A 26,185-nucleotide genomic window follows, 5' to 3' on the forward strand; every position below is an offset into this window, starting at 1 on the left:
GAACAGAAAACAGTTGTCTTGTTTAGGTCAAATATCAACAACAACAAATTACATTTCTATAGCGCCTTTCATGTCAGGAGAATGTCCCGAGACCCTGATGGGACCACGATCTCTTTAAAACAATTACTGATGACTTCAAACCTTTCCAAGAACTAAATCTGAAATTATATCTGCGAACTCCCAAAATATTTCTAGGAATTAATGTTCCAAACAACATGGCAAAAATGGCCTATTAACACGTCAAATTGGAGCACGCAAAAGATAAACAATCTAATGCAAAAAAAATTCATTGATTTCTAAAAATGTAACTATTTCTGAAGCAAAATATTAAAAATCCCATCTCTGATCAAATTAACAACAAAATTACATTTGTATAATGCCTTTCATGTCAGGAGGATGTCCCAAGGTGCTGGACAGACAGAGTTTTGGAATTAACATAAGCTGTAACATCTTTCTGAAAGTTTAGATTGGCAAACAAATTAGTTTATAGTAAAAAGCTTTGAAGATTTGTATTACATTTAATGGAGTTGACATTCTGTAACTTTAACCAATTTAGTTTTTGGCAATACTTGGAAGTAGCATTGAACAAGATCCAAAGGAATCACAAGCAACAAATGTGAAGAACAATTTTATTATAAGTACAATGCAGTTGATTCACGTTACCGTCACATTTAGTTTACCAGCAAAATAAGTGGAGTGACAGGGATCAAATGAACCCACTTTGTAATAATGTCAAAAATTGTTCATTCCTTGCAGTGAGGTTTATCTAAAATATTATTCAAAGATGTTTCAAACAATTTGTGGGAGTTGTATATGTGGAGGGGACCATCAAGCTGTGGTCTGCTATCTATGTTTATTTGTAGTGAAGTCAGTCAATTCTTTTATCTATACGTGAACTGCTTGGAGATTATCTTTTATACGTATCTGGTAGCATAACATGCCATCTAATTTGACTTCAGACCTGGGCAACAAGAGCATCTAATACATGCGGAAACCATCACCATGCTTAAGAGTATCTAACCAAAGTTCTACATATGCTTCCCACCTTCGGGGAAATTTTCATACATTTGGAATGGAAATGCGTCCCTGGAGGGATGCACCCTGCTTTATCTGATTCCAGGAATTATCAGACACAAGTTGGTGAGAGCCACGGCTTGTATATTGCTGTACCACTGAAGTCTAACCAGCTAAACTTGCAAAGCTTATCACTGAAAGCACTGCTGGCAAGCTTTCTGCTGCTTCTCCAGCTAGGATCACCCTCCCCATCAGGGCTTTGGCTTGCAGTGTTAACAGGAGGCCTGCTGGCGAGCCAGGCTTGCTGGTCTGTCTGGCTAGTCTATCACCAGCAGTGCCCTAGAGACTGCAGACCTGCTTGACTCAGGAACCAGACTACTGAGACCACCACAGAAGGTTGACTTGATTCTGCTATTCACATATGAATGAAAATGTCTACTGCGAAAAAAGAAACCACTTGCCGGGAAAAAGATAGAAGAGGGGTATGATAACAAGATGAGCTCCGAATAACATGAACAATCTTTGAACAAATAACATTTTCTGCGCCTAACTTTGGCCATTTCCTAAGAGTTCCATGTTAAACATCCAAAACTATTTAATCTACAACTAAGGCTGGGGTTACAATATCTCCTGTAGAAAAAGATAGTAATAACCAGTACTTTTTGCACATTCCCTACATCCAAAGGTTTGTTATATCCTTGACAAGGTGGTCTGTAATTTTAGGTCCCTTGCTGGATACAGCTGTTCTGTGTTTCATCACTGTCAAAGCCCCCAAAGTTAGTCAGCCCCTTTGATATCCAGGTAAAATTACACTTTGCATGCTGGAGCATAATTTAGGGCATAATCTCATATCCTTACAACATGTAATTACGAGGCCAATGGTGTGTTGAGAATCCTTTTGTAAACCAAATTATTTAAGTAACATGGCTATTGCTACAGGAAATATCAGACTTAAGTAAATGCACCCTACTAAGGTTATCAGTGTTCAACCCATGAATTTGACTCCATCTTGGATGAATGAACAGCTGTACCACTGTTAACATATAGAAACATATACCTTGGTTTAAGGACTCAAATTCACCATTAGAAAACGTCCTCCAAAAATGTCAAGGTAGATCAACTAAAAATCAGCTGGAGGCCATGACTTCAAAGGAGGGAGGAATTAACAGGGTTCTGACCTTTTGGGACAACTAGGGACCTAATTGCATACAAAAATACCTCTTTCAAAAACAACCCTACAGTTATTATGAAAGCAGAGAATGGTGGAAGTACAAACAGCATGTAATGCATACAGCAAAACATTTTGATCACGGATATTAGAAGGTAGTAACAAAAATTAGATCAAACCAATAACAGGTGATAGATAGAAATGCTATTTTAGTTTTCTGAGGATTCAAATTAGTCAGTCTTTGACTTTAGGGTCTTCCGTCCAGCACTCAAGCAAATATATACAATCATAATATCCAAAGACAGAGGGCACATAAGAAGGTTCACAAAATTAGCATTCTCATACAAGTTTAAATATAGCAACTGGGATTCATTTAAACCAGGTTTGAAGGGAAATGCTTTGGTCGGTAGAATGAAGTGCAGTCTGTTAATGATCAGAAGATCAGAAAGGTTGAAGATCATAATAAAGGAGGAAACAGAACAGAACACTAAAGAAGGAAAAAGCTAGCAAGAAAAAGTATTCAGACAAAAGGGGGGAGTGGGGTTGCAAAGGCCACAACTAGATTTTTTGTGTTTGCGTTTATAGAATAAATAGATGGTGTCAACAGATAATCAAGATGTGGTAATAATAAATAATAATCCTTGCATTTAATATAGTACCTTATCATGTCTTCGAGACGTTTCAAAATGCTTCTGCATTGTTGAATATTTTACCAGTCCCCAAAAATTCCCATCGAACTAGTGGTACAGATTGTCTTGTTGAGGTCCAAGAAGATTAAAAATTAGTTTAATCTTGAAAAACTGGTGCATGACAAGATATGTCATAAAATGCCCTCAATAGGCCAAGTGGGTAAAGGGAATGCCTGGCGCTACATTAAGTTATACAGACCTGAATATCATATGTTTGAATTCTGTGTTGAATTGATAATAATAATCCTTGCATTTGATATAGGGCCTTATCACGTCATTGAGACGTCTCTGAATGCTTCACAGAATATATTGTAAAGTGGATTGACTATGTATTTTGTGATCAAAATTAGTTGTCAGCTGGGGTAGTAGGAATGCCTGGCATAGGTTAGAGAAAGATTCCGAAAACAAATCAGACAGTGTTCACACTCCTGTTCATTATCCAGAGACCCTTAAAGTGCACTTGTGTGGATGTCCATTAAGGACAGGATTGGGTCGGGCTCTGATGCACCCTCTTCTCACAATAGTTAATTAATCTGCCAAAATTGATAAATAATGGCTGCTTGCAAGAGGTTACCAGCAACTGACATCCATGAAACCATAAGAGTAAAGACACAAATACCTTCAAGACGGTAGGAGAGAAAAACATGACAAAGGAAAATATTTAAAACAAGATGCAGTATTACTAAAAGCTGACATCTTATTGAACTTAAAGTGCAAAATTAAGACAATGGTATAGTTGGTAAATCAACCACCCAGGTTATAACTGAGCGAGTATAGTTTGGAGTTAACATAACAGATTTTGTTATTGCCATTTCCCTCACTTCTTGCAGCACAGTTTTTTTAAATAACCCTTTAAAGAAAAATCTGTTTCAATTACAGCAGCTGCCAACACGAAACTTAACATTAATATTCCTAAGCAACTTCACATATCAGCAAACTGAAACATCAGAAAGAAGAATTCTAAATTAGTTATTGAGCCAAAACAAGACAAAAGTTTCTGTATAAAATAATGCAGTGTGTAGTTTGCTACTATAGCCACGTGTGCTTATGGAAATGATTACCAGGTAGTTAATGTCTGAACAATTTCCAGATCCTAATAATTTATTAAATAAATCTGAATATAAGTCTAACAAAGCCCACAGAAATCAAAGATTCAGACTTAAGGATTAGTATGACAAAACAAAATAATTTGTGAATGTTTTGTCTGTTGCTTGTCCAGATGATGTCATTCGCACACGATTACAGCACATTTTGTTTCAAGTTCAGATCTGGACCGAATACCAGGAGGTATTTGTCTTCATATAAATTCTCATTGATAATGCCAATTTCATGTCACTTTTATGTTTTATTTTCCCAACTGGTTTTGAATACTTCATCTGTTAACATCTTCTAAGCCACTGTTTGGATTAGGGACATGAAAATATAAAACAGCATAAACATGTAAAGCCCTACCTTCCTCTTTGCATACCCAAAAAAGCAACTGGATACCAACACTATTGAAACAAATCATTTGCTTTTTTAAAAAAAAAGTGTTATGGACATTACTCCCCTCCCCCCATTTTCTCTGAACCAAATTGAGTTTTGAAGCAAAACTTTATTTACTTAATAGGTATTAATATTATGAAAAAAGCATGTTGTTACAATCACAAGGGATAGGAGTGGGGGGGGGGTTTGAGAAGTAAATCTCCTTTCATGCAACATGATCAAACAAGACTGTGTTTCATATCTCTCGAGCAACCATGACATAAGTAAGCTTCGGTCCTAGTCCTCTTATCCCTTTGGGTCAAAACCATGCAAAAAACAGACTCCTAACAATGCAATTCAGGCTAATAACCTTCATGTCATTTTCTTAAATTTTGAGGGCAAACCCCTTATAGTGCAGTCCCGTATTTCGCTGGCCATAGTATAAGACTGTGCAAAAAAATTAGATTGTCAAGTTGCTGCTAAAGTTGCTTCCTGCATAATACAATCTAATAAAATGCGTTCACTTAAAACACAGCAGTAATTTAACCAAGAGATTTAATTCGTTAACGGTATTTTAATAAGCGCACATCCAATCAAACTCTTTTTACTTACTGTGTTTGTTGCATCTTCCTGTAAAATTGTATCATACACCTTGTTGGCATCCTCATACCTTTAAAAACAACAAAAAATGTTTTTATAAAAGTTGTCTGATTAAGTTCTAAGAGTCCAGAAAATTGTCGTTAATGGAGAATTCAAAACTACAAGGTGGCTGACAAAAATCATAATTTCTGACACATGGATCTACATTACAGGACACAACTAAGCCTTCTTTACTGATGTGTTAAATACCTGCTTCAAACAGTTTATAGACATTTGCAGATCATTAAATCCTGAACTGTATATCGTGGAATCAATTCACCTTAGACATATGAAAGAATCTGAAAATTAATTCTGTACCTTTTTTATGTTTCTGTTTTCCTAATTCCTACTCTTACCCAGTTGTATCTAGATGAATGAGGTTTCAAATACCTTTCCAAGGACTCTAATCGCATGCCAGTCAATCGTTTCACTCGGTGGCTGCCTGGAAATTGCTTTCGAAGTTCATGCAGACACAACTGTAGACAGAAAAAAACATAAAACGAACAATTCGAGTACAGCACAATTCTCATATGGTTAACAAATCTTGATCCTACTTTTATGGTCTACACATGCGTCAATTATGCACCATGTGTAAACTATGCATAAACAAGTATGTATTATGCACCAAGTGCTTATTTATGTAATGAGCCAATTAAAATATTTTATGGAATTGGCAACTAATTCATTTCTAGTTGCTCAGCTACATAATTTAGGGTAATTGTACTATGCTCTGCACACATACATTTACACATGATGCATACTACGTAAGCATTTACATACGACGCATTAAGGTTCCATTGATGAGAACCTTTTAATATTTCTGCGTACAGTAATTGACGTGGATGTCAACTTGGCTCAGTTGGTGCATTCTCACCTCTGGGTCAGGAATGAGCTCTCGTTGCTAAGTGTTCGTTTCTCACCTCTAAGTCTTTTACGACTGTACATTTGTCACTCTCACTCACATCTGCCAACTGCACTATTCAAGGATAAACAAAAATGCCAATAGCTCAAACACAGAGGATGCTAATAAATTACTCTTCCACAACAAAAAAAATATTAAAAATGAGTTGTGAATGGAATAAAAAGGAACTGATAACGATGCATATTTAGATTTCATTTTCTTTGTAACGTTAAGCCATGTTAGACGTTAGTGACAATGTGGGTAGAATTGTTGTATGAGGCAATCCCTACTAAATGAATCCCTAAAAATGAATACCAATGAAATTGATTTTTCGTCTTTCCCCTGTTAATGTCCCACAACAAGAACAAAATTACATTTGTATAGCGCCTTTCATGTTGGGAGGATGTCCCAAGGTGCTGAACGGACAGAGTTTCGGACCTGAGCTGGGGGTCGGGAGGGGTGGGGAGGGCAGAGGGAAAGCAGGGAGATCGAAAGCAAGGTCAAAGAGGAGGGTCTTGAGATGGGTCTTGAAAGATCATCAAGAGGGGGCGAGGCGGAGGGACTGCGGAATGGAGTTCCAGAGGGTGGGGGCAGAGTGGCAGAAGGCCTGCCCATCAAAAGTGGGGCGAGCGAGGTGGGGGATGTGAAGCAGGCCAGAGTGGAGTGGGTGAGCAGGATGGTAGGGAGTTAGGAGATCGCAGAGGTAGGGGGCAGCACGACCATGGAGGGCTTTGAAGGTGCGGACCAGGATCTTGAACTATATTCTCTGTGTGATGGGAAGCCAGTGGAGTCAGAGGTGCGGGAGAGGACAGTGGCTGCAGAGTTCTGGATAATCTGCAGCCTATGGAGGAAGGAGCTGGGGAGGTCGACAAGCAATCAGTTTGCATAGTCGAGCCTCGATGTAATGAAAGTGTGAATGAGGGTTTCGGTGGCATGTGGTGTGAGACAGTGTCGGAGCTGGGCGATGTTGCGGAGGTGGGGGAAGGCAGAGTGGGTCATGGCGCAGATGTGGAGTAGAAAGGATAGTTGAGGGTCAAACAAGATGCCAAGGTTCCGGACTGGCTCAGTGAGGTGGAGTGTGCATCCATGGATGGTGATACTGTCAACGCCTGAGGTGAGGAGGTACTGACTGGAGCCAATCAGAAGAGCCTCGATCTTGTTGCCATTCAACTGAAGAAAATTAGCTCTCATCCACAAACCATCCACTATCCCCCCACTCCCCCATCTATTATCCCCCTACCCTCCTCCTGACTATCCAGCTGTATGAAGCGCTTTGAGACATCCTCCCAATAAAAAAGGTGCTAAATAAATGTAAACTGTATTGTATATCACACATGTTGAGAATATTGCATCCTTTATTTGGTCTCTCCCTTTTTACAGCATAAACGAGAACAAAACAGAATAGCAATATGCTGTACAGCACAACATTCGTTTGTGTTAACACAGTGAAGCCCACTTGTGAGAACAAGACAGCCTAGCCAGTTACAAATCCAATTTTTCCTCTCTGTTCACCTATGCAATAAGCATGGCAAAGCCGCAAAAGAACATTTTTCTTGGTCGAATAGCACGTTCCTGTATCAGTGCTTCCGCATGCTAAAAAGACCATTAATCATACAAAGAAACTTTGTTGTTTATGACAAATTTCATATTACGATTAATGGGCTGGCCTGAGTTCAGTCAGTTAGTTAGTTTGGTTCAATCTGTGCCAATCCAAGCCTATACAACCTTGCCAGCCGCATCAGAACTGTTAAACCATCGCAGAAATAAATTGCACAATTTCAATTCCAGCAAAGCAGCAAATTTTCTTCTCGTGTTAGGTTATCAATTTACAATTTATGATAACTGGATTAACCACAAAGCTTTATTCAGAACCAGTTAAATTCTACCCTTTTATGATTAACTTATTTTCATATTTTTCTTTATGCGGTCTGGGCTAAATTACTCACCTTTAAGGAGAATAGAGAGAGGGGCCTCAGGAAGGTAGAAAATAACACAAAGGCAAGCACCTTCACAAAGAATGACGCAAAGCCTTCTCACAAAGAATGATGCAACATAAGCTCTAAAAGAGGTCATGTAACCAATTATTTGTTGAAAATTCAAGTTCTTCTTGAGAGAACACAAGAATCTTTGCATTTTGATATGGCACCTTTCACATCAGGAGGATGTTTCAAAGCACTTCGCAGGATTTACTATAAAGCATAGTATCTGTACTTTTTAAGCAAAACAGGGCAGACAATTCTGCAGACAGCAATATCTCATATATTAATATCCCAAAACAGCCATTGAAGTGAATGACCAATTATATCTGAGGGATTGATGACTAAGACCAGGAGAAACTCCCTTCACTTTCTGAACAGTGCTACATGATCAATGTCCATCTAAACAGATAGACAAGACCCCAGTTTCACACTGCATCTAAATAATAATAATAATAATAATAATCCTTGCATTTGATATAGCGCTTTTCACGTCGGAAGGACGTCCCAAAGCGCTTCACAGAACACAATGTAAAGTGAATTGACTGTATATTTGTGGGCGAACGCGGCAGCCAATTGCGCACAGCAATGTCCCACAAACAGTCGTAGATTGAAAATGACCAATTTTTATTATTGTTTTTGGTTTTGGAGGGATTATTATTAGGCGTGTGGAGTAAGGAAACTTGCCCAAGGTTTCACCCTGCCGGGAATTGAACTCAGGTCTCTCACTTGCAAAGCGAGTGCTCTAACCACTGAGCTACAGGACTCCACAAGAATGCAACATAATGGAGTTTTCCCTAGATTGTATTGAAATGCCTGCCGAGACATCAAATTTCCAATGGATCTGATGTGACTCATTAGAAAGCTACCAACTGAACCAGGCTAATTTATTCATCAGTTTACTCAATAACTCACCATAGTTATTTCCTTTCATTGCAAGTCTCATCCTGTTTTTTTATGGGTAGCTGGTTACTGACATATGTGGAAACCCACCATACTTAAAGACTATTCAAACCAGACAGTTCCATGCATGCCATCTACACATGGTGACAGTGTTCATTGGGCACCCAAGCTAGGGGTGGGAGCTGAGTGGGGTGAGAAGTGGAAAGTTGATCAATAGCACAGTCAAAGAGGCAAGTTTTGAGATGAGTCTTGAATGAGGGAAGAGTGAGCAATTCCTATTAGTATATTGCTATATTAAGGCAAGCTACAAACAGTGTGAAAAGATGGGAGTCACATTTTACTGCTCACCAATCAGAGAATGGCTGTTTTATTCCAAAGATCTGCTTCCTATCTGTCAACCAATTTTCAATCCATGGGCTGCCCTAATTTGCCCTAATCCTAATTTGCAAAACTCACGACAAATCTGTTAGCACGAATGAGTGTTAAACACTGAAGTGCAGCATCTGAAGGAAATTTAGTCTCTGAAGTGACCAATATATGTCACATACAATCTACTTGGAGTCCTGTAGTTCAGTGGTTAGAGCACTCGTCTTGCAAGCGAGACACCTGGGTTCAATTCCAGGCAGGACGAAACCTTGGGCAAGTTTCCTTACTCCACACAGAGCCTAATAATAATCCCTCCAAAACAAAACAATAATGAATTGGTCATTTTCAATCCACGACTGTTTGTGGGACACTGCTGTGCACAATTGGCTGCCGCGTTTCACCCACAAATATACAGTCAATTCACTTTACAGTATATTCTCTGAAGCGCTTTGAGACGTCCAGAAGATGTGATAAGTGCTATATCAAATGCAAGGATTATTATTATTATAACTGTTTTTAGGGGGATGGGAACAGTGCCAGATAATAGGGAGTGATTGATGATGTCAGAGAGTAGAGTGGCGAGGAGATGGAAGGATTATTATTATTATTTTAACAAAGCATTGCACATAAATTCAAAGTAAAAACAAACTAGAAACAAGTGCCAAAGGGTAGAGGTACCTACCATTGCTAAGTCATCCCGACTGCAATCAAGGGCAGCAATCATCACTTGTTCATAAATTATCCAAACTGAAACAGAAATAAAAACACAAAAATATTGGAATCAGATGAAAAATACTGTTGTTATATAAAAGGCATTTAATATCCTATCCCTAAAATAAAAATTATACTGAAAACTAATCAGCAATTAAGCATTTCTCTTTATTTAATTATCAGTTTTTGGTAAGATGTCTAATGGGAGAAGTTTGTATGATGGATCTCTGGATTCAAGAGTACCTCTAAAGATTTGCTCTGTAATTTGAGAATGCAAACTGGTGCAATCTACTGTTTCACATTGAGACTGATAAAAGTACTCAGCTTCCTTTGAAGCACTTCCCAGTAATAATCTTTAGCAAACAGCTTGACACAACAATACTTCAAAAGGACCAAAAAGATAATTTAATGGAGACCATTGATCACACAAAGCTGCAACCGTGTAAATTATAATTACTCAAATAAGTTAGCCAAATAGGGTGCTACACAACAAATTTTTGTATTAAGACAGCACATCTTTTGTTCAATCCTCATTTTTTAATAATTGTTTATTAAAATACAATTTTTAATTTGAAAGTATGATATATAAAAGCCATTTTAATTCAATAAACACTGTCTTTCAAGATAGAAATGAATCTGTTGTAGTATAACATTCACTGTTAAGTCAATGGCAGCCTCGTTGACCTACACCCTATACATATGCAAGTTTAGTAAAGACATAACTTACAAGTTCAGTACAGTCCAAGAGAAAACATATTTTGCAATTTAATTATCCATCAATTTGTTGTCACTTACAGCAATACTACTGTACTCAGGTTTCAACATGACAAGAGGAAATTTGTTTTCAGTTATGGAGGGAAGAATACATTTTCAAATTACATTTTATATAAGAGGTTAATGAATAAATCCATGTCAATAAAAGTCAAGGGTAGAACTATGGAAGATACTAATTTGTTTGGTCAGTCAGGTATTTGACACATGTGGAAACCCATCACCATACTTAAGAGTATCCAAACCAAACTGAAGAGTTCCACATATATATGCCACCTAAACATGGAAAAGTCTGTATCCGGAATGGAATGTCTACTCTCTATATGGAGCGTTGTATCTAACTCTGGAGAATATTACGCATGGTTTGGCAAGTACCAATGTTTGGAGACCCCAGAAAGTATGCTGTGGAGCTGTCGGATAATTACCGCATAGCTTGCCATTGAAGGCACTATTTGGCAGGCTTCCTGCTGTTTATCCGGCTAGGGCCACTGTTCCCGTTAGGGCTTTGGTTTGCATGGACCAGTAGGACTGAATAATCTGTTTCCATGCTGCAATGTTCATGTAATTCTCAGAATAAATAGGCTAATACTAAAAGTTATCTCATCTTGCACTCTTCCAAGAATTGCCTTGCCTATCAATTAGTCAATGCTCAATTCGTCATTTGATCAGTGCCTGGAAATAAAAGTGATAATTGTCAGGACACTATATAATGTGTGTATTGTAGCCAATTCATTGGGAAAGTACTGCAAGAGAAAAGTCCTGCTACTGTTATAACTATTAAATGATTTTTGTAAATTATAAAATGTCAAAAAAAGCAAAGGAAGTGGCTAAACTAGAAGATAATTATAATCAATCATAGTGTCATCCTTTAGACTGACCTTGGTATCCTTGATTCCCGAGAACAGAACAGATAGTCACTTAACTACAGCACATGTAGAATTATGGATAATTAGGAGGGAGTGAGAAGGTTGTAATTTATCCCTGGGGTTCAGGGGATATTTTAAGCCAAGAAAGAAAGCTTAAGTGGTTCTAAATGTCTTCTAAACTCCCAAGATTAAATTACTGTCCTATAGTAACTTACTATCATCTATAGTTCTATAATTGTGTATATTTATATAGTAACCTTAATAAATTGATGTTAAAAAACCCCAAATGGTGCTGAAATTATGCAGATTCAACAGATTAATATAGTGAAATATTAGATTTTATAAAAGGGAGAAATTAATAATTGTTTCAGTTGATATAGCACATTTCTTGTCAGGAGAACATCTCATAAAATTCACTGTAAAGTGCAAGTGACTGTATTTTGAAGGTGAATGCAGCAGCCAATCTCAATACAGCAATGTCCCATAATCATCGATAAAGTGAATGACCAATTTTATCAGGGGATTGCTGGCAAGACATCAGAAGAAACTAATTTCTCTTTTCAAATTGTTCCTTTAATGTCCACCTGAACAGGCAAATGGGACCTTGGGGTAATGTTTCATCCAAGGAATGATATTTCCAACAATACAGTGCAACACCAGCACTGCATTGGAATATCAGCCTAGATAAGTGTTTCTGTTTCCCATCGTAAATAATGCAAACCAGGTATAGAAGATAAAATTAATTAATATGGGAGACATTGGTTCAATACAAAATACATGCAATACAACACAGTGCAGATATTTGATTAATCCATTAGTTTCCATCACAAATTTCAAATACAAGTTGTATTTATATAGCGCTTTTCACACGGATGGCATCTCGGAACACTCAAATGCCAAGCCAGAAAGGAGAGGAGGTGAGCAAAGGCACGGTTGCAGAGGAAACTCTTTAGGTGCGATTTGAAGACAGTGGGCAAGATGGAGAGATTGAGGCAAAGAGTTCCAGAGATTCGGGGCATAGTGGCTGAAAGCACGGTGATAAATGTGGAGCGGAAGAGACGAGCAACATGCAGCACACACATGTCAGCTGAGTGAAATCTTAAATTCAGAAGAAAGAATGAGAGGCAATGGTTTACAGATAAGTAAGCTGCCAAATACATTGGATCTCATTACACAATGGAGCATTCCTCATCATATTTTATTTATGCTGTGTGCTCTACTGGCTTGAATTTTGCATTGAAAACAGCACTGGTTAGGGCAAAAGTGTTGGGCGGAAGGTAGGGGTACAAAGAGGTCTGTTGTCTGATGCATTTCACAAAGATCACTGAACACAGGGGACTAGAAGCCAGCTAATGTGATTTCAATACTTGAAGTACAATCCTGGGAATTAGAGACCTATTAGTTTGACATGGAAGGAAAAAATATTGGAGTCTATTATCAAAGAAGCATTGGAAGAGTTCCTAATGGGAGAAATGGTAATAAATCGAAATCACAAAATTGCATGAAAGAGTTTGCAAGCATTTCATTTATGGAGGTTTTTTTTGCTACAGTAATTGAGTCAGTGAGGCTTTGGTGGTAAATTTTACCACTTGTCACAGTCTCTCACAAATTAACTATGGCTAAAGTGAAAGTTTATGAGTTAAATAACTTTTATATTATATAAATAATAATAATCCTTGCATTTGATATAGCGCCTTATCACGCTAAGAACACACTGGGCAAACAACTTTGTCACTGGAGAAGAAATTGAGAAAAGTTTATAAATTATATACTCTTCTAAGCCAGGAGATGCATAGTGTACGCATTGCCAAGTAAAACTGTGTTGAAATGAGGTAATATTGCGTGAACAGGTCTTATGCCAGCAATGTCGTTTGAAACAAATTCAACAGAATTATAATTTAGAGCTACTTTGGAAGTGTTACGAAGCCAGACAGAAAGCAGATACAGTAATTAAAACAGAATGCTTTGGGGATCGTGTAATTTAAACTGTGCATGTTTATTTTGTTTCAGCATGCTGTTGTCCTTAGTAGCTCTTCCTAATCAAAAGCCCCAACAAGCTATTGGAACTCAACTTTTTATTTAAAAACAAAACAAAATATGAATCAGGAGCAGACAGGAAAAAAGCAATAAAAGTTGCACTGAAAAAGTTAATATTTGATTTTGTTTTCAAATGGGGAATGTTAGATAGAAAGTGAGGTAACTGTTAATACCAAAAGGGCACTCCAATGTCCCTTTATACAAATAACTGAATACGTAAGTTGAAATAGTGCTTTCAAGGTGCTACAATGTTCTTGGAGAGTAGTAGGTTATGAGAATGTACATGATAGTATATTACATTCAACTTCCGGTCAATTTAAACAGATTAATCCAGAAAATCCTTCACTTGCCTGACAATCTGATACACAGAAGATCGTGTTCTTTCTTTTTGATTACACAGCTTTTTTTTAAAAATAAATCTAACAAAATGTACTCAACTTTTGCTGAGCGTCTGCACAGTCGCAGATAGGCAATGCAAAACGCCATCTTATAAGACGAGTCATCCGATCAATTTTACATTGCAAATACTTACAACAACAACAACAAGATTCCATTTATAAAGCGCCTTTCACGTCAGGAGGACGTCCCAAGGCGCTGCACAGTTGGGTCATGACCCGAGCAGGGGGGAAATGGTCAGGGTGAGGGGAGGAAGGGAGGGAGCGAGGAGGGGGAAATGGTCAGGGTGAGGGAGGGAAGGGAGGGAGGAGGAGGGGGGAAATGGTCAGGGTGAGGGGAGGGAAGGGAGGGAGCGAGGAGGGGGAAGAGAGTCGAGAGGGGAGCTGAAGGCTCGGTCAAAGAGAAAGGTTTTGAGACCGGCCTTGAAGGAGGAAAGGGAGGAAGCGGCGAAGGCACTGGGGGATGGAGTTCCAGAGCCTGGGGCTGAGAGGCTGAAGGCCCGACCACCGATGGTAGGGCGGTTGGGGCGGGGGACGTGGAGCAGACCGGAGCCAGAGGAACGGAGGGTACGGGCAGGTAGGTAGGGGGATAGTAGGTTGGAGAGGTAGGAGGGAGCAAGGCCGTGAATGGCCTTGTAGGTGAGGATGAGGATCTTGAAATCAATCCTCTGGGGGATGGGGAGCCAGTGGAGGCGAGCGAGGGTGGGAGTGATGTGGTCCCGAAGCCTGGTGCGGGACAGTACACGAGCTGCAGAGTTCTGAATGACCTGCAGCTTGTGGAGGGAGGTGGCGGGAAGGCCGGCGAGGAGAGAGTTCCCATAGTCCAGCCTTGAGGTGACAAAGGCGTGGACCAGGGTTTCAGCAGCGTGAGGGGTGAGGTAGTGCCGTAGTCTGGCGATGTTCCGGAGGTGATGGAAGGCGGTGCCAGTTGTGGTGCGGATGTGAGGGAGAAAGGACAGCTCAGGGTCGAACAAAACGCCGAGGTTCCTGACTGGCTTTGAGAGGTGGAGAGTGCAGCCTTGGATGCTGATGGTGTCAGCGCCTGAGGTGCGGAGGCGCTGACGTGAGCCAATCAGGAGGGCCTCGGTTTTTCGCACGTTGAGCTGAAGAAAGTTGTCTCTCGTCCAGGACTCGATGTCGGACAGGCAGGCTGTCAGGACATCGGTGGTCGTGGAGTTGAGAGTAGAGGAGGAAAGGTAGAGTTGGGTGTCATCCGCATACATGTGGAAGTTAACTCCATGTCTGCGGATGATGTCACCGAGGGGGAGCATATAGAGGGTGAAGAGGAGGGGACCGAGGACAGAGCCCTGAGGGACACCACATGAGACAGTACGGGGGGTGGAGGAGAAGCCATTCGTCGAGACAAAGTGAAGACGGTGAGAAAGGTACGACCTAAACCATTCAAGGACAGTGCCTTGAAGGTTGAGGTGGGAGGACAAGCGGTGGAGTAGGATAGCGTGGTCGACCGTATCGAATGCTGCCGATAGGTCGAGGAGGACGAGGAGGCAGAGGGAGCCCTGGTCACAGATGGTCAGGATATCATTGGTGACCTTGACCAGGGCAGTTTCTGTGCTATGGGCAGCACGGAAACCTGACTGAAGGGGTTCAAAAAGAGAATGGGTGGAAAGGAAAGAGCGCAGTTGGGAGGCGACAACTCTTTCCAGGACCTTGGAGAGAAAGGGGAGGTTGGAGATGGGCCGGTAGCTTGATAGCTGCGACGCATCAAGGGAGGGTTTTTTCAGGGTGGGCGTGATGATGGCAGTTTTTAAGGGAATGGGGACAGAGCCAGAGGAGAGGGACAGGTTGATGATGTCGGTGATATGTGGGGCAAGAAAGTGGAGCTGGGAGATAAGGAGTGGAGTGGGGATGGGGTCAAGGGAGCAGGTGGTTGGTTTTAGGGATAGGATGAGTTTAGTGACAGAGGGTGGGGAAACGGGTACAAAAGTGAGTAGGGGAGGATGGGTAGCAGTCGGAGTGTAGGAGTGAGGGGGTGGGGGGTTGGTGGATGTTGGAGGGGACGTGACCGTGGAGTGAATTCCCTTGATAAGAATTGATAAGAATCCCTTACAAGAATTCCTAGAATGCAATTAGTTATGTATTAATCGGAGTGACAAGTAAAGAGGAGTGCTTCATTAACATTTTGCTTGGGAAGTGGCCAGGATATTGGCAGCATGGCGACTTAATTTATAGTGAAAAGTTAAGCCAGGTTAGTTATCTGGCGTTCACTGTATCTCAATTCCAGTCGTACAAATGCGTGGTCATTATCTATGAATTGCCTTGAGATGTCCTCCTGATGTGGAAGGCCATATATCAAATTCAAGGATTATTATCATCTGATTACATTATGCTTAGCTATCATGAAATGAAAATCATAGAGGTTACCTTTTATAGCGATCATATGTCATTGACTGCTGCCAGAAAGTCAAAATTAATCAGGTGGAGGGAAAGATGGTTAACTTTGTTTTGGATGTGATGCATCAAAGTTGTTCAGATGTAAGGTTTTCCTTCCTGCCCTTTTCACATTTGCTCATTTCCCATGCCCTGCTTTCACAATACCACACACCAGTGGTGGCCAACGCATGGTCCATGGGGCCCTCAAGAAGCACTCCCCACCCGAACATTCACACTAGTCTAGGTAAGTCTGTGATCAATCACTAATGTGTTTCCAGGTTTTACTTGATTATTTCTTGATTTATAGCTTTAATATAAATTACATTTATATAAATTTATGCTCAATTGGCTGTTGCGTTTCTCCCACAAAATATAGTCAATTAGTTTTACAGTGTATTCTGTGAAGCGCTTTGAGACGTCTCGAAGACGTGATAAGGCACTATATCAAATTCAAGCTTTATTATATGTATAGCTCTGACTCTCTCTCTATATATATATAACACATATATATATCATTCTCTCAGTGTAAATCTCTCACGCTTTCTGTATAAATTACTCTCTATAAATATTTTTATATATATCATTCTCTATTGTTATTCTTACAGACGTGATAAGGCGCTATATCAAATGCAAGGATTATTATTATTAATCAAGAAAATTTATTTTGTTTGCCGACCAAAAAGATTGGCCCATCACTGCCAAACACTGGCAGTGCCCAAATTGCTCATTTTTCCATCAATTGTTGCCAGATTGTACATAGATACGCCTTTATTCACACTGGTAATTGGGAAATTTGCATTCAGGTTTGCTAGACAATAATAATAATAACCCTTGCATTTGATATAGCGCTTTTCACGTTTCCTAGACGTCTCAAAGCACTTCACAGAATATGCTGTAATGTGAATTAACCACATATTTTTGGACGAAACACGGCAGCCAATTGCGCGTAGCGCACAAACAGTCGTGGATTGAAAATGACCAATTTATTATTGGCTTTCTTTTTGGAGGGATTATTATTAGGCGTGTGGAGTAGCAAACTTGCTCAAGGTTTCGCCCTTGTAGTAAAAAAAAGTGTAGTAAAACAGCTTAAGAAAGATGCAAGTGAGAGCAAAGTACCTGGAAAATCTACCTTGTATTGTCTCATTGAGTCTCTCTGCCCCCAATCTTTGGAACTCCATCCCACAGTTCCTTTGCCTTACCCCCAAAATTCTCCCTTACCTCCTTCAAGGCCTGTCTCAAGACCCTCCTATCTGTATCATGGACGGCTGATAGTGGTGCAAAGGGCAGGCAGGACATTCTGGAGCAGAGAAGTGAACACGGAATTCAAAAATATTTTTTACAGGGTATTTTATTGACTCCAAAAATTACTTTCTAAAAATAATTTCACAGAAACAATCTGGGTCATTTTGGCATACTTGTTCTTTGAATTAAATTAACTAGTAAACTATCTTTGCTACACACCCTTTTTTCCTTTAAGGTCTCTTACATTCCCTTCTGCCTTGATATTTGTATTCATATTCAAGGCTCAACTATTTTTTTTTAAAAGGTATGTAAAGTAGTTCCACTGAATATTGGCAGAAACTATCACCTCTTTGAGTAAATATCAAGGAGTGGAGGAGGAATAGGTCCAGTTATCATTGTGAACATTCACAGAAATGACAATTCTGCAAATAAACATTGTGTGCTCTTGCAAACACAAGTGTCAGCAGATAAGGTGTCTGTTCATTAATTTATAAAGGTTTAATAATAATCCTTGCATTTGATATAGCGCTTTTCACATCTTCTAGAGGTCTCAAAGCGCTTTGTTAAAGACTCAAATTGATAAACAAAATGCACATTACAGCAATTCCCACAGTATACTGAATACATTATCCAATATCTCTAATTAAATCTAAAAGTAAGCCCTTTCTCCTTTTTTTCGTTGTTACACCAAATGTGTCCAAAATATTATGACTGGAACTATTTCCACAGAAACCTTCTCACCCTTTTCAGGATTCAATTGCCATGACGCAGAAGCAAGCAGAGAACTCTTTCTGCTTTGAAATGACTTCCCAATGTTCCCTTTTCTGTTAATTACTGATTATTTTATGACTGTTAAATTACCACTCATTTATTTTATTTCATTCACAGAAACATTATTGTTCAAACAAAAGGTTTGTAAGAACAGGAGTATAGGGAACCCTGTCATAACAGGCCTGCCGGGGCTGCTTTTTTCCATCTCCGCCACATTGCCTTACTCCGTCCATACCTCACAACCAATGCAGCTGAAGCCCTCGTCCACGCCTTTGTGACTTCCTGGCTGGACTATTCCAATGCTCTCCTCACTGATCTCCCGAGCCCAACGATACACAAAATCTAATTAATTAAAAACTCCACCCCCCGGATAGTCACTAAACTCTGTATCCCCATCACACGAGTGCTTGCCAGGCTTCATTGGTTCCCAATCACCGAACAGATCGATTTCAAGATCACTCGTTTTCAAATCACTTCATTCTCTCACACCTCCCTACCTATCCAACCTCCTTACTCCCCACTCCACCACACGCAGCCTCTGCTCAGCTGGCTCCAGCCTCCTGTTTGTCCCTCATGCCCTCCGTTCCACCATCGGTGGTCGTACCTTCAGCCACTATGCCCCGAATATCTGGATCTCTCTTCCTCACTCCCTCTGCCTTGCCCCTTCCTTCCCCACCTTCAAATCCCATCTAAAGATCTTCCTTTTTGATCTTGCTTACAGTCACCTACCTCATCCCTTTCCCACTGGCCCGTTGTCAGACTCCTCCACCGTGAAGCGCTCCGGGATGCTACCTTGCATGACGGGCACTATCTAAATGCAAGTTGTTATTGTTGCCCACCGTCTCTTCTCTTCAACCGTGCCTTCAGCTCCCCTCTCGACTCTCTACCCCCTCCTCCCTCCCTTGCTTCCCTCCCTTCACCCTGACCATTTCCCCCCTGCTCGGGTCCCGACCCAACTGTCCAGCGTCTTGGGATGTCCTCCCGACGTGAAAGGCGCTCTATAAATGAAATCTTGTTGTTGTCTCACAGGTCTCAGAGTGGAACTGTGCTAACAAGACTTCCTAGATGTTCAGGTCGCCATTGGTGGCACTTCCTTCGCATTGCACAGAGGGCATCAGGGCACTTCTTGCACAAGAAATGTGATCTGACCACCCAGAAGTTGGCCATTTTTCGCACTTCGCTTATAACAAGGCCTCTTAGGCATTGAACCCAGAGAACCTCATTAGTTTTTCTGTAATACGTTAATACATTCTTTGATTGTAATTTGTTCTTACTGGAGTGTAGACTTCTACCAGTGAGGGATTTGGAAACGTTCCACTTAAAATCTCCCCAATGCACATCAGTACTTTTACTTCTTAATACAATAGTTTAACTTGCAATGATTTTTAGACTGCAGTCAATGTGACATTTCCAAAGATCATTCAAGCATTTTTTTTATTGCAAAGCACTTCCTTCTCACATTTGTAGATAAGGCCATTATTGACAAATAAACTACATCATAAAGACACATAAAAAAGAACACAACCACAAATCTGAACATCTTGATCTAAGTCCTAGATCAGGAAGCTACTAGATCACGGGTACAGACACCACAATCCATATTCTCCAACTCCACAATCCCCATGCTATTCATCCTTCAACTAGTCTTATTCAGTCCTCACTCACAAGACTTCTTTCCCAGCCAATTTTTTTAAAATCTTGAAATCTCCTCAATGTTAATCTGTAAAATCCTACTAATCCAGACATTACCGGCCTCACACTATGCAGAATAGGTTGGCTCAGTCATTCTGAGTTAGAAGGCTGTAAGTTCAAGCCCCATGTTAGGACTTTCAGCTCATGATTTATTGCAGCTTGATGCTGCAATCCAGTGCCCAGCAAGCACTCCAATGTCGGAGGTGCCATCCTTCGGATGAGACATTAATCAAGATCCTGTCTGTTTGTTCAGGTGGACGTTAAAGGTTCTATACCACTATTTGAAAAGGGAAGAGAATTTCTTTCTCTAACCTAACCAACAATCCTGCAATACAAAAATGTGTCATTCACTTCATGTATGTGGGACATTGCTGTACAAATGCCTTTCTCATAGTCACATACTCACTGTCATCACCAAGTTTTGATGCATAGTCATTTATTAGCTCTTCTCCAACTTCAACTATCTGTTCACTGTTACGATAATTTTCTTCCCTCCATTTCCTTAATTTGTCGCGCATATCTGTGAAAACAAGGAGAATAATAATAATAATCCTTGCATTTGATATAGCGCTTTTCACGTCGGGAGGACGTCCCAAAGCGCTTCACAGAATATACTGTAAAGTGAATTGACTGTATATCTGTGGGCGAACGCGGCAGCCAATTGCGCACAGCAATGTCCCACAAACAATCGAGGATTGAAAATGACCAATTTATTATTGTTTTGTTTTTTTGGGGGGGTTATTATTAGGTGTGTGGAGTAAGGAAACTTGCCCAAGGTTTCGCCCTGCCTGGAATTGAACTCAGGTCTCTCACTTGCAAAGCAAGTGCTCTAACCACTGAGCTACAGGACTCCACAAAACCTTAAAGAGAAAATGGAACATAATACAGATGGTGCAAATCATATCCTCCTTATGCCCAGGGAACAAGGACAATGGTAGGCAAAATCAAAGGCATTTGGAGTGCTTCTTATTGAAACAAAGCACAATTGTAAACACTGTAATAATAATTTTGCATTTGATGTAGTGTATGTCATGGAGGAGTACCAAAATGCTTCACAGGATTTTACTGTGAGATGTAGTGACTGTGTATTTGTAGGCAAACGAGACAGACAATTTGCATACACTAACATCCTACATCTATGGATAGATAATAATCCTTGCACTTGATATAATGTCTTATCACATCTTCTAGACATCTCAAAGCGCTTCACAAAATATACTGCAAAGTGAATTGACTGTATGTTTTGTGGGTGAAACACAGCAGCCAATCGCACACAGGAGTGTCCCACAAACAGTTGTGGATTAAGTCATGCAATTTGTCCTGATTATTTTTTGAAGGGATTATTACCCCTGGGAAAGCGATCCGCCAATCGACTAACAACCAGATTCCTACTTACTACTAGGTAAACCGAGGCGTGTGGAGTAAGGAAACATGCCCAATGTTTTGCCCTGCCCAGGAATCGAACCCAGGTCTTCTCACTTGCGAGGTGGGAGCCTGTTCCAAACAAGTTATTTAGCAATCTCAGCAGCTCAGCTCCAGAGTGATGCAACTCACAATTCGATGAAATTGTACAACCCATATTCAGAAAATGCTGTCTACTGCAAGAAGCCCCCAATAAACCTGTATATACAATGAATGAGGTATCACAATCAGGAAGTAAGGGACCTGGGTTGGGGGAAAAAAAGGGGGTATAAAATCAGCTGGGAGAGATCAGGGAGATGGACTGACATCAGGGAAGAGGGAGAGGTTGGATCAGGGTCAGGTGGAGAGGGACAGAGTTTAGGGGATTGATTTGCAACTCTCCATCTGCCTGCCCTTCTTGCTCTTTCTGCCTGCCTCTCTCTGTCTGTCAGTCTGCCACTTTCTCCCTCTGGCCTGCCTCACTCTTGTTTGCCTGTCTCTATCTGTCTGTCTGACACTTTGGTGTATACCTGCAAGCTCTTTGCCGGACTCCGCCTTCACCTCTATCTGCTTCCATTGGTCTGTGTCTCGCTCACTTGCTGGCTGCCTGGCTGGCCATCTGGCTGGACTGCCATGGAGCTGCCCATCCAGCTTGCCAGCCAGCCACCCGCCGTGCATCTGCCTGTCATCTGTTGTCTATTCGTCTGCCATCTGTCTGTCTGATGTCTGCCTTTCTGCCAGCAGTTCTTTGTCTGTCATCCGACTGTCTATCTGTCTACATTCTGACTGACTGCCCTCTCTCTGTCTGACAGTCATCCATCCATCCGCCGGTTGGTCTGTCAGTCAGTTGGTCCAACTGTCTGTCTGCCCGCCACCCACCTTCCAAGCCAGTCTGTTTTCCATCTGTCTGTCTATGTCTCTCAGCTATCTGTGTCTGTCTGTCTCTCTGCAGTCTGTGTGCCTCTCCGACCTGCTTACTCCACAACCCACTGCCTTCGCTCCACTGGCTCTGGTCTCCTGCATGTCCCTTTGACCCTCGTTCTATTATAGGTGGCCGTGCTTTGAACCACTGTGCTACAAAATTCTGGAACAGTCTTCCTCTATGCCTCTGCTTTGCCCCCTCCTTCCCCATATTTAGACCGAACCTGAAGATCGTCCTCTTCCGACTGTGCCTAGAGCCAACTCTCCCTGGCTCAGTGTCATACTCTGCCACTGTCAAGCGCTCTGGGTCGTGATTCCTCATGAGGGAGCTATATAAATGCAAGTTGTTATGTATATAGATATATATATCTGTTGTGATTCTCACACTCTCTGTGTAGTTCTCTCTCTATTGTCACATATATACACACATCAATCTCTCACAAGTTATCTATATTTCTCAGTCTCTCGCTCCTTCCTCACTCCCCCCTCCCTCTCTCTATCTCACTCTCTCTAACTTTAGCATCACTCAGTGGTAGCGCTCTCGCCCGAGTCAGAAGGTTGTGGGTTCAAACCCCATGTCAGGACTTGGTATCACATTGTCTAAGCTGACACTCCAATGCAGTCCTGGGTTGTGGTGCATTGCATTGTGTGAGGTGCTGTCCTTCAGATGAGACATTAAACCAAGGTACTGTCTACCTATTCAGGTGGATGTTAAAGATCCCATGGCACTATTTGAAAAGAGAAGAGTTTTTCCCGGTGTCCTGGCCAACGAGCCCCCAAATAAAATTGGTCATTCACTTCACTGTTTGTGGGATATTGCTGGTTGCAAAACTGGCTGCCGCATTTCACCCACAAAGTGCAGTTAATCCACTTTCCAGTATATTCTGTGAAGCGCTTTTAGACGTCTCGAAGACGCGATAAGGTGCTATATCAAATGCAAGTTTTATTTTATATATATATATAGCTCTTGACTCTGTTATATATATACACAAATATATGTATATCATTCTCTCAGTGTAGCTCTCTCACTCTGTCTGTATAAATCACTCTCTATAAATATTTTTGATATATATCACTATTGTCGCTCTCAGTGTAGCTCTCTCTCTCGTCACATTCACACTCTTTCAGTGTAACATCTCTCGATCGTCACTGTCATAGTGTAGCTCTCTCCATTGTCTCTCTCACACCCTCTCAGTCTCCCAGTTTCTCCGTCATAGTCGTCTCCCACACAGTCGTCTCCCACACAGTCGTCTCCCACACAGTCGTCTCCCACACAGTCGTCTCCCATACACTCACACTCTCTCTCACACGCGCGCCCTCTCTCTCTCCCTCTCCCTCACACACACTCTCTCAGTCTCTCTCTCTCCCTCACACACACTCTCTCTGTCTCTCTCTCTCCCTCACACACACTTTCTCCCTCGCTCTCTCTTTCCTGCTCTCTCACACTCTCCCACACACTCTCCCCCTCCCTCCCCCCCCCTCTCTCATACTCTCTCTCTCACACTCTCTCTCCTCCCACCTCTCTCTCTCCCTCCCTCTCCCTCCCCCTCTCTCCTGCTCTCTCACACTCTTCCCCCCCCTCGCTCTCTCCTCTCTCACACGCTCTATCTCTCCCTCCCTCTCTCTCTCCTGCTCTCCCCACCTTCTCTCTGTCTTCTCTCTCCCTCCCTCTCCCGCTCTCACACTCTCCCTCTCTCTCTCTCACTCTCCCCCCGCCCCTCTCGCTCTCTCCCTCTCTCTCACACGCTCTCTCTCCCCCTCCCTATCTCTCTCTCCCCCTCCCTATCTCTCTCTCCCCCTCCCTATCTCTCTCTCCCCTCCCTATCTCTCTCTCCCCCCCTCCCCCTTTCACTCTCCCCCCACACTCACCCTCTCTCCCTCCCTCTCTCACACCCCCCTCTCACACTCACCCTCCCAGCTCACACTCCACCCCTCTCTCCCCCCCTCACACTCACCCTCCCAGCTCACACACTCCCCCCACTCTCTCCCCCCTCTCCCTCATACTCCCCGCCCCTCTTTCCTCCCTCTCCCCTCCCAGCTCACACTCCCCCCTCTCTCTCCCCCTTCTCCCTCACACTCACTCTCCCTCTCTCTCCCACTCACCCTCCCAGCTCACCCTCTCCCCTCACACTCCCCCTCCCAGCTCACCCTCTCTCACACTCACCCTCCCAGCTCACCCTCTCTCACACTCACCCTCCCAGCTCCCCCTCTCCCCTCACACTCACCCTCCCAGCTCCGCCTCTCCCCTCACACTCACCCTCCCAGCTCACCCTCTCCCCTCACTCTCCCCCCCCAGCTCCCCTCTCCCCTCACACTCACCCTCCCAGCTCCCTTCTCCCTCACACTCACCCTCCCAGCTCCCCCTCTCCCCTCACACTCACCCTCCCAGCTCCCCTTCTCCCCTCACACTCACCCCCCCAGCTCCCCCTCTCCCCTCTCCCCCCCTCCCCCCCCAGCTCCCCCTCTCCCTCACACTCACCCTCCCAGCTCCCCTTCTCCCCTCACACTCACCCTCCCAGCTCCCCCTCTCCCCTCACACTCACCCTCCCAGCTCCCCTTCTCCCCTCACACTCACCCCCCCAGCTCCCCCTCTCCCCTCACCTCCCCCCCTCCCCCCAGCTCCCCCTCTCCCCCCCCCAGCTCCCCTCTCCCCCCCCAGCTCCCCCTCTCCCCCCCAGCTCCCTCTCCCCCCCCCCAGCTCCCCCTCTCTCCCCCTCCCCCCCAGCTCCCTCTCCCCCCCCAGCTCCCCCTCTCTCCCCCTCCCCCCCAGCTCCCCTCTCGCTCCCCCTCTCCCCCCCAGCTCCCCCTCTCCCTCCCCAGTTCCCCTCCCCCCCCCCCAGCTCCCCTTCTCCCCCCCAGCTCCCCCTCTCCCCCCCAGCTCCCCCCCCCAGCTCCCCCTCTCTCTCACACTCCCCCTCCCCCCCCCCCCAGCTCCCCCCCCCCAGCTCCCCCCCCCCAGCTCCCCCTCTCTCTCACACTCACCTCCCAGCTCCCCCTCTCCCCTCACACTCCCCCCCCCAGCTCCCCCCTCTCCCCCCCCCAGCTCACCCTCTCTCACACTCACCCTCCCAGCTCCCCCTCTCCCCTCACACTCCCCCCCCAGCTCCCCCTCTCCCCCCCCCCCAGCTCACCCTCTCTCACACTCACCCTCCCAGCTCCCCCCCCCCAGCTCCCCCCCCCCCAGCTCCCCCTCTCCCCTCACTCACCCCCCCAGCTCCCCTCTCCCCTCACTCTCCCCCCCCAGCTCCCCCTCTCCCCCCCCCCAGCTCACCCTCTCCCCCCAGCTCCCCCCTCTCCCCCCCCCAGCTCACCCTCTCTCACACTCACCCTCCCAGCTCCCCCCCCCCAGCTCCCCCCCCCCCCAGCTCCCCCTCTCCCCTCACTCACCCCCCCAGCTCCCCCTCTCCCCTCACTCTCCCCCCCCAGCTCCCCCTCTCCCCCCCAGCTCCCCTCTCCCCCCCAGCTCCCCCCCCCGCTCCCCCTCTCTCTCACACTCACCCTCCCAGCTCACATCGAACATATCTGCCACCGTCGCCATGTTTCTCACGCCGTCACGTGACACACGTACGTCAGACGCAGAGCTCGTCACCAGCCAATCAGAGGAAAGGAGAAGCCGAGCCGCGCAAAACACTGCGAGAGGTCAGAGGGCACTGTGTGTGAGTGACTGTGTGTGTGTGAGTGACTGTGTGTGTGTCACTGTGTGTGAGTGTGTCACTGTGTGAGTGAGTGTCACTGTGTGTGAGTGTGTGTCATTGTGTGTGTGACACTGTGTGTGAGTGTGTGACACTGTGTGTGACTGTGTGAGTGTGTCACTGTGTGAGTGTCTGTGTCACTGTATCACTGTGTGTGAGTGTCACTGTGTGTGTG

General features: G+C 43.4%; 1 protein-coding gene across 1 annotated transcript in view; it reads right to left on the reverse strand.

Annotated features, from left to right (window-relative positions):
* The window catches only part of emc2 (ER membrane protein complex subunit 2), a 64,983-nt gene extending 39,082 nt beyond the window's left edge, over positions 1-25,901 (reverse strand). The window contains exons 1-5 of the mRNA XM_042331874.1: positions 25,817-25,901; positions 20,403-20,516; positions 9,803-9,867; positions 5,365-5,450; positions 4,948-5,005 (exon numbers count right to left, since the gene is read on the reverse strand). Coding sequence (XP_042187808.1) covers positions 4,948-5,005; positions 5,365-5,450; positions 9,803-9,867; positions 20,403-20,516; positions 25,817-25,856 — 363 coding nt within the window. The 5' untranslated portion in view covers positions 25,857-25,901. The remainder of the gene's footprint in view (positions 1-4,947; positions 5,006-5,364; positions 5,451-9,802; positions 9,868-20,402; positions 20,517-25,816) is intronic.
* Between the last annotated feature and the right edge of the window lie 284 nt (positions 25,902-26,185).

Source organism: Callorhinchus milii, unplaced genomic scaffold (assembly GCF_018977255.1).
Source record: "Callorhinchus milii isolate IMCB2004 unplaced genomic scaffold, IMCB_Cmil_1.0 Scaffold2, whole genome shotgun sequence".
NCBI lineage: Eukaryota > Metazoa > Chordata > Chondrichthyes > Chimaeriformes > Callorhinchidae > Callorhinchus > Callorhinchus milii.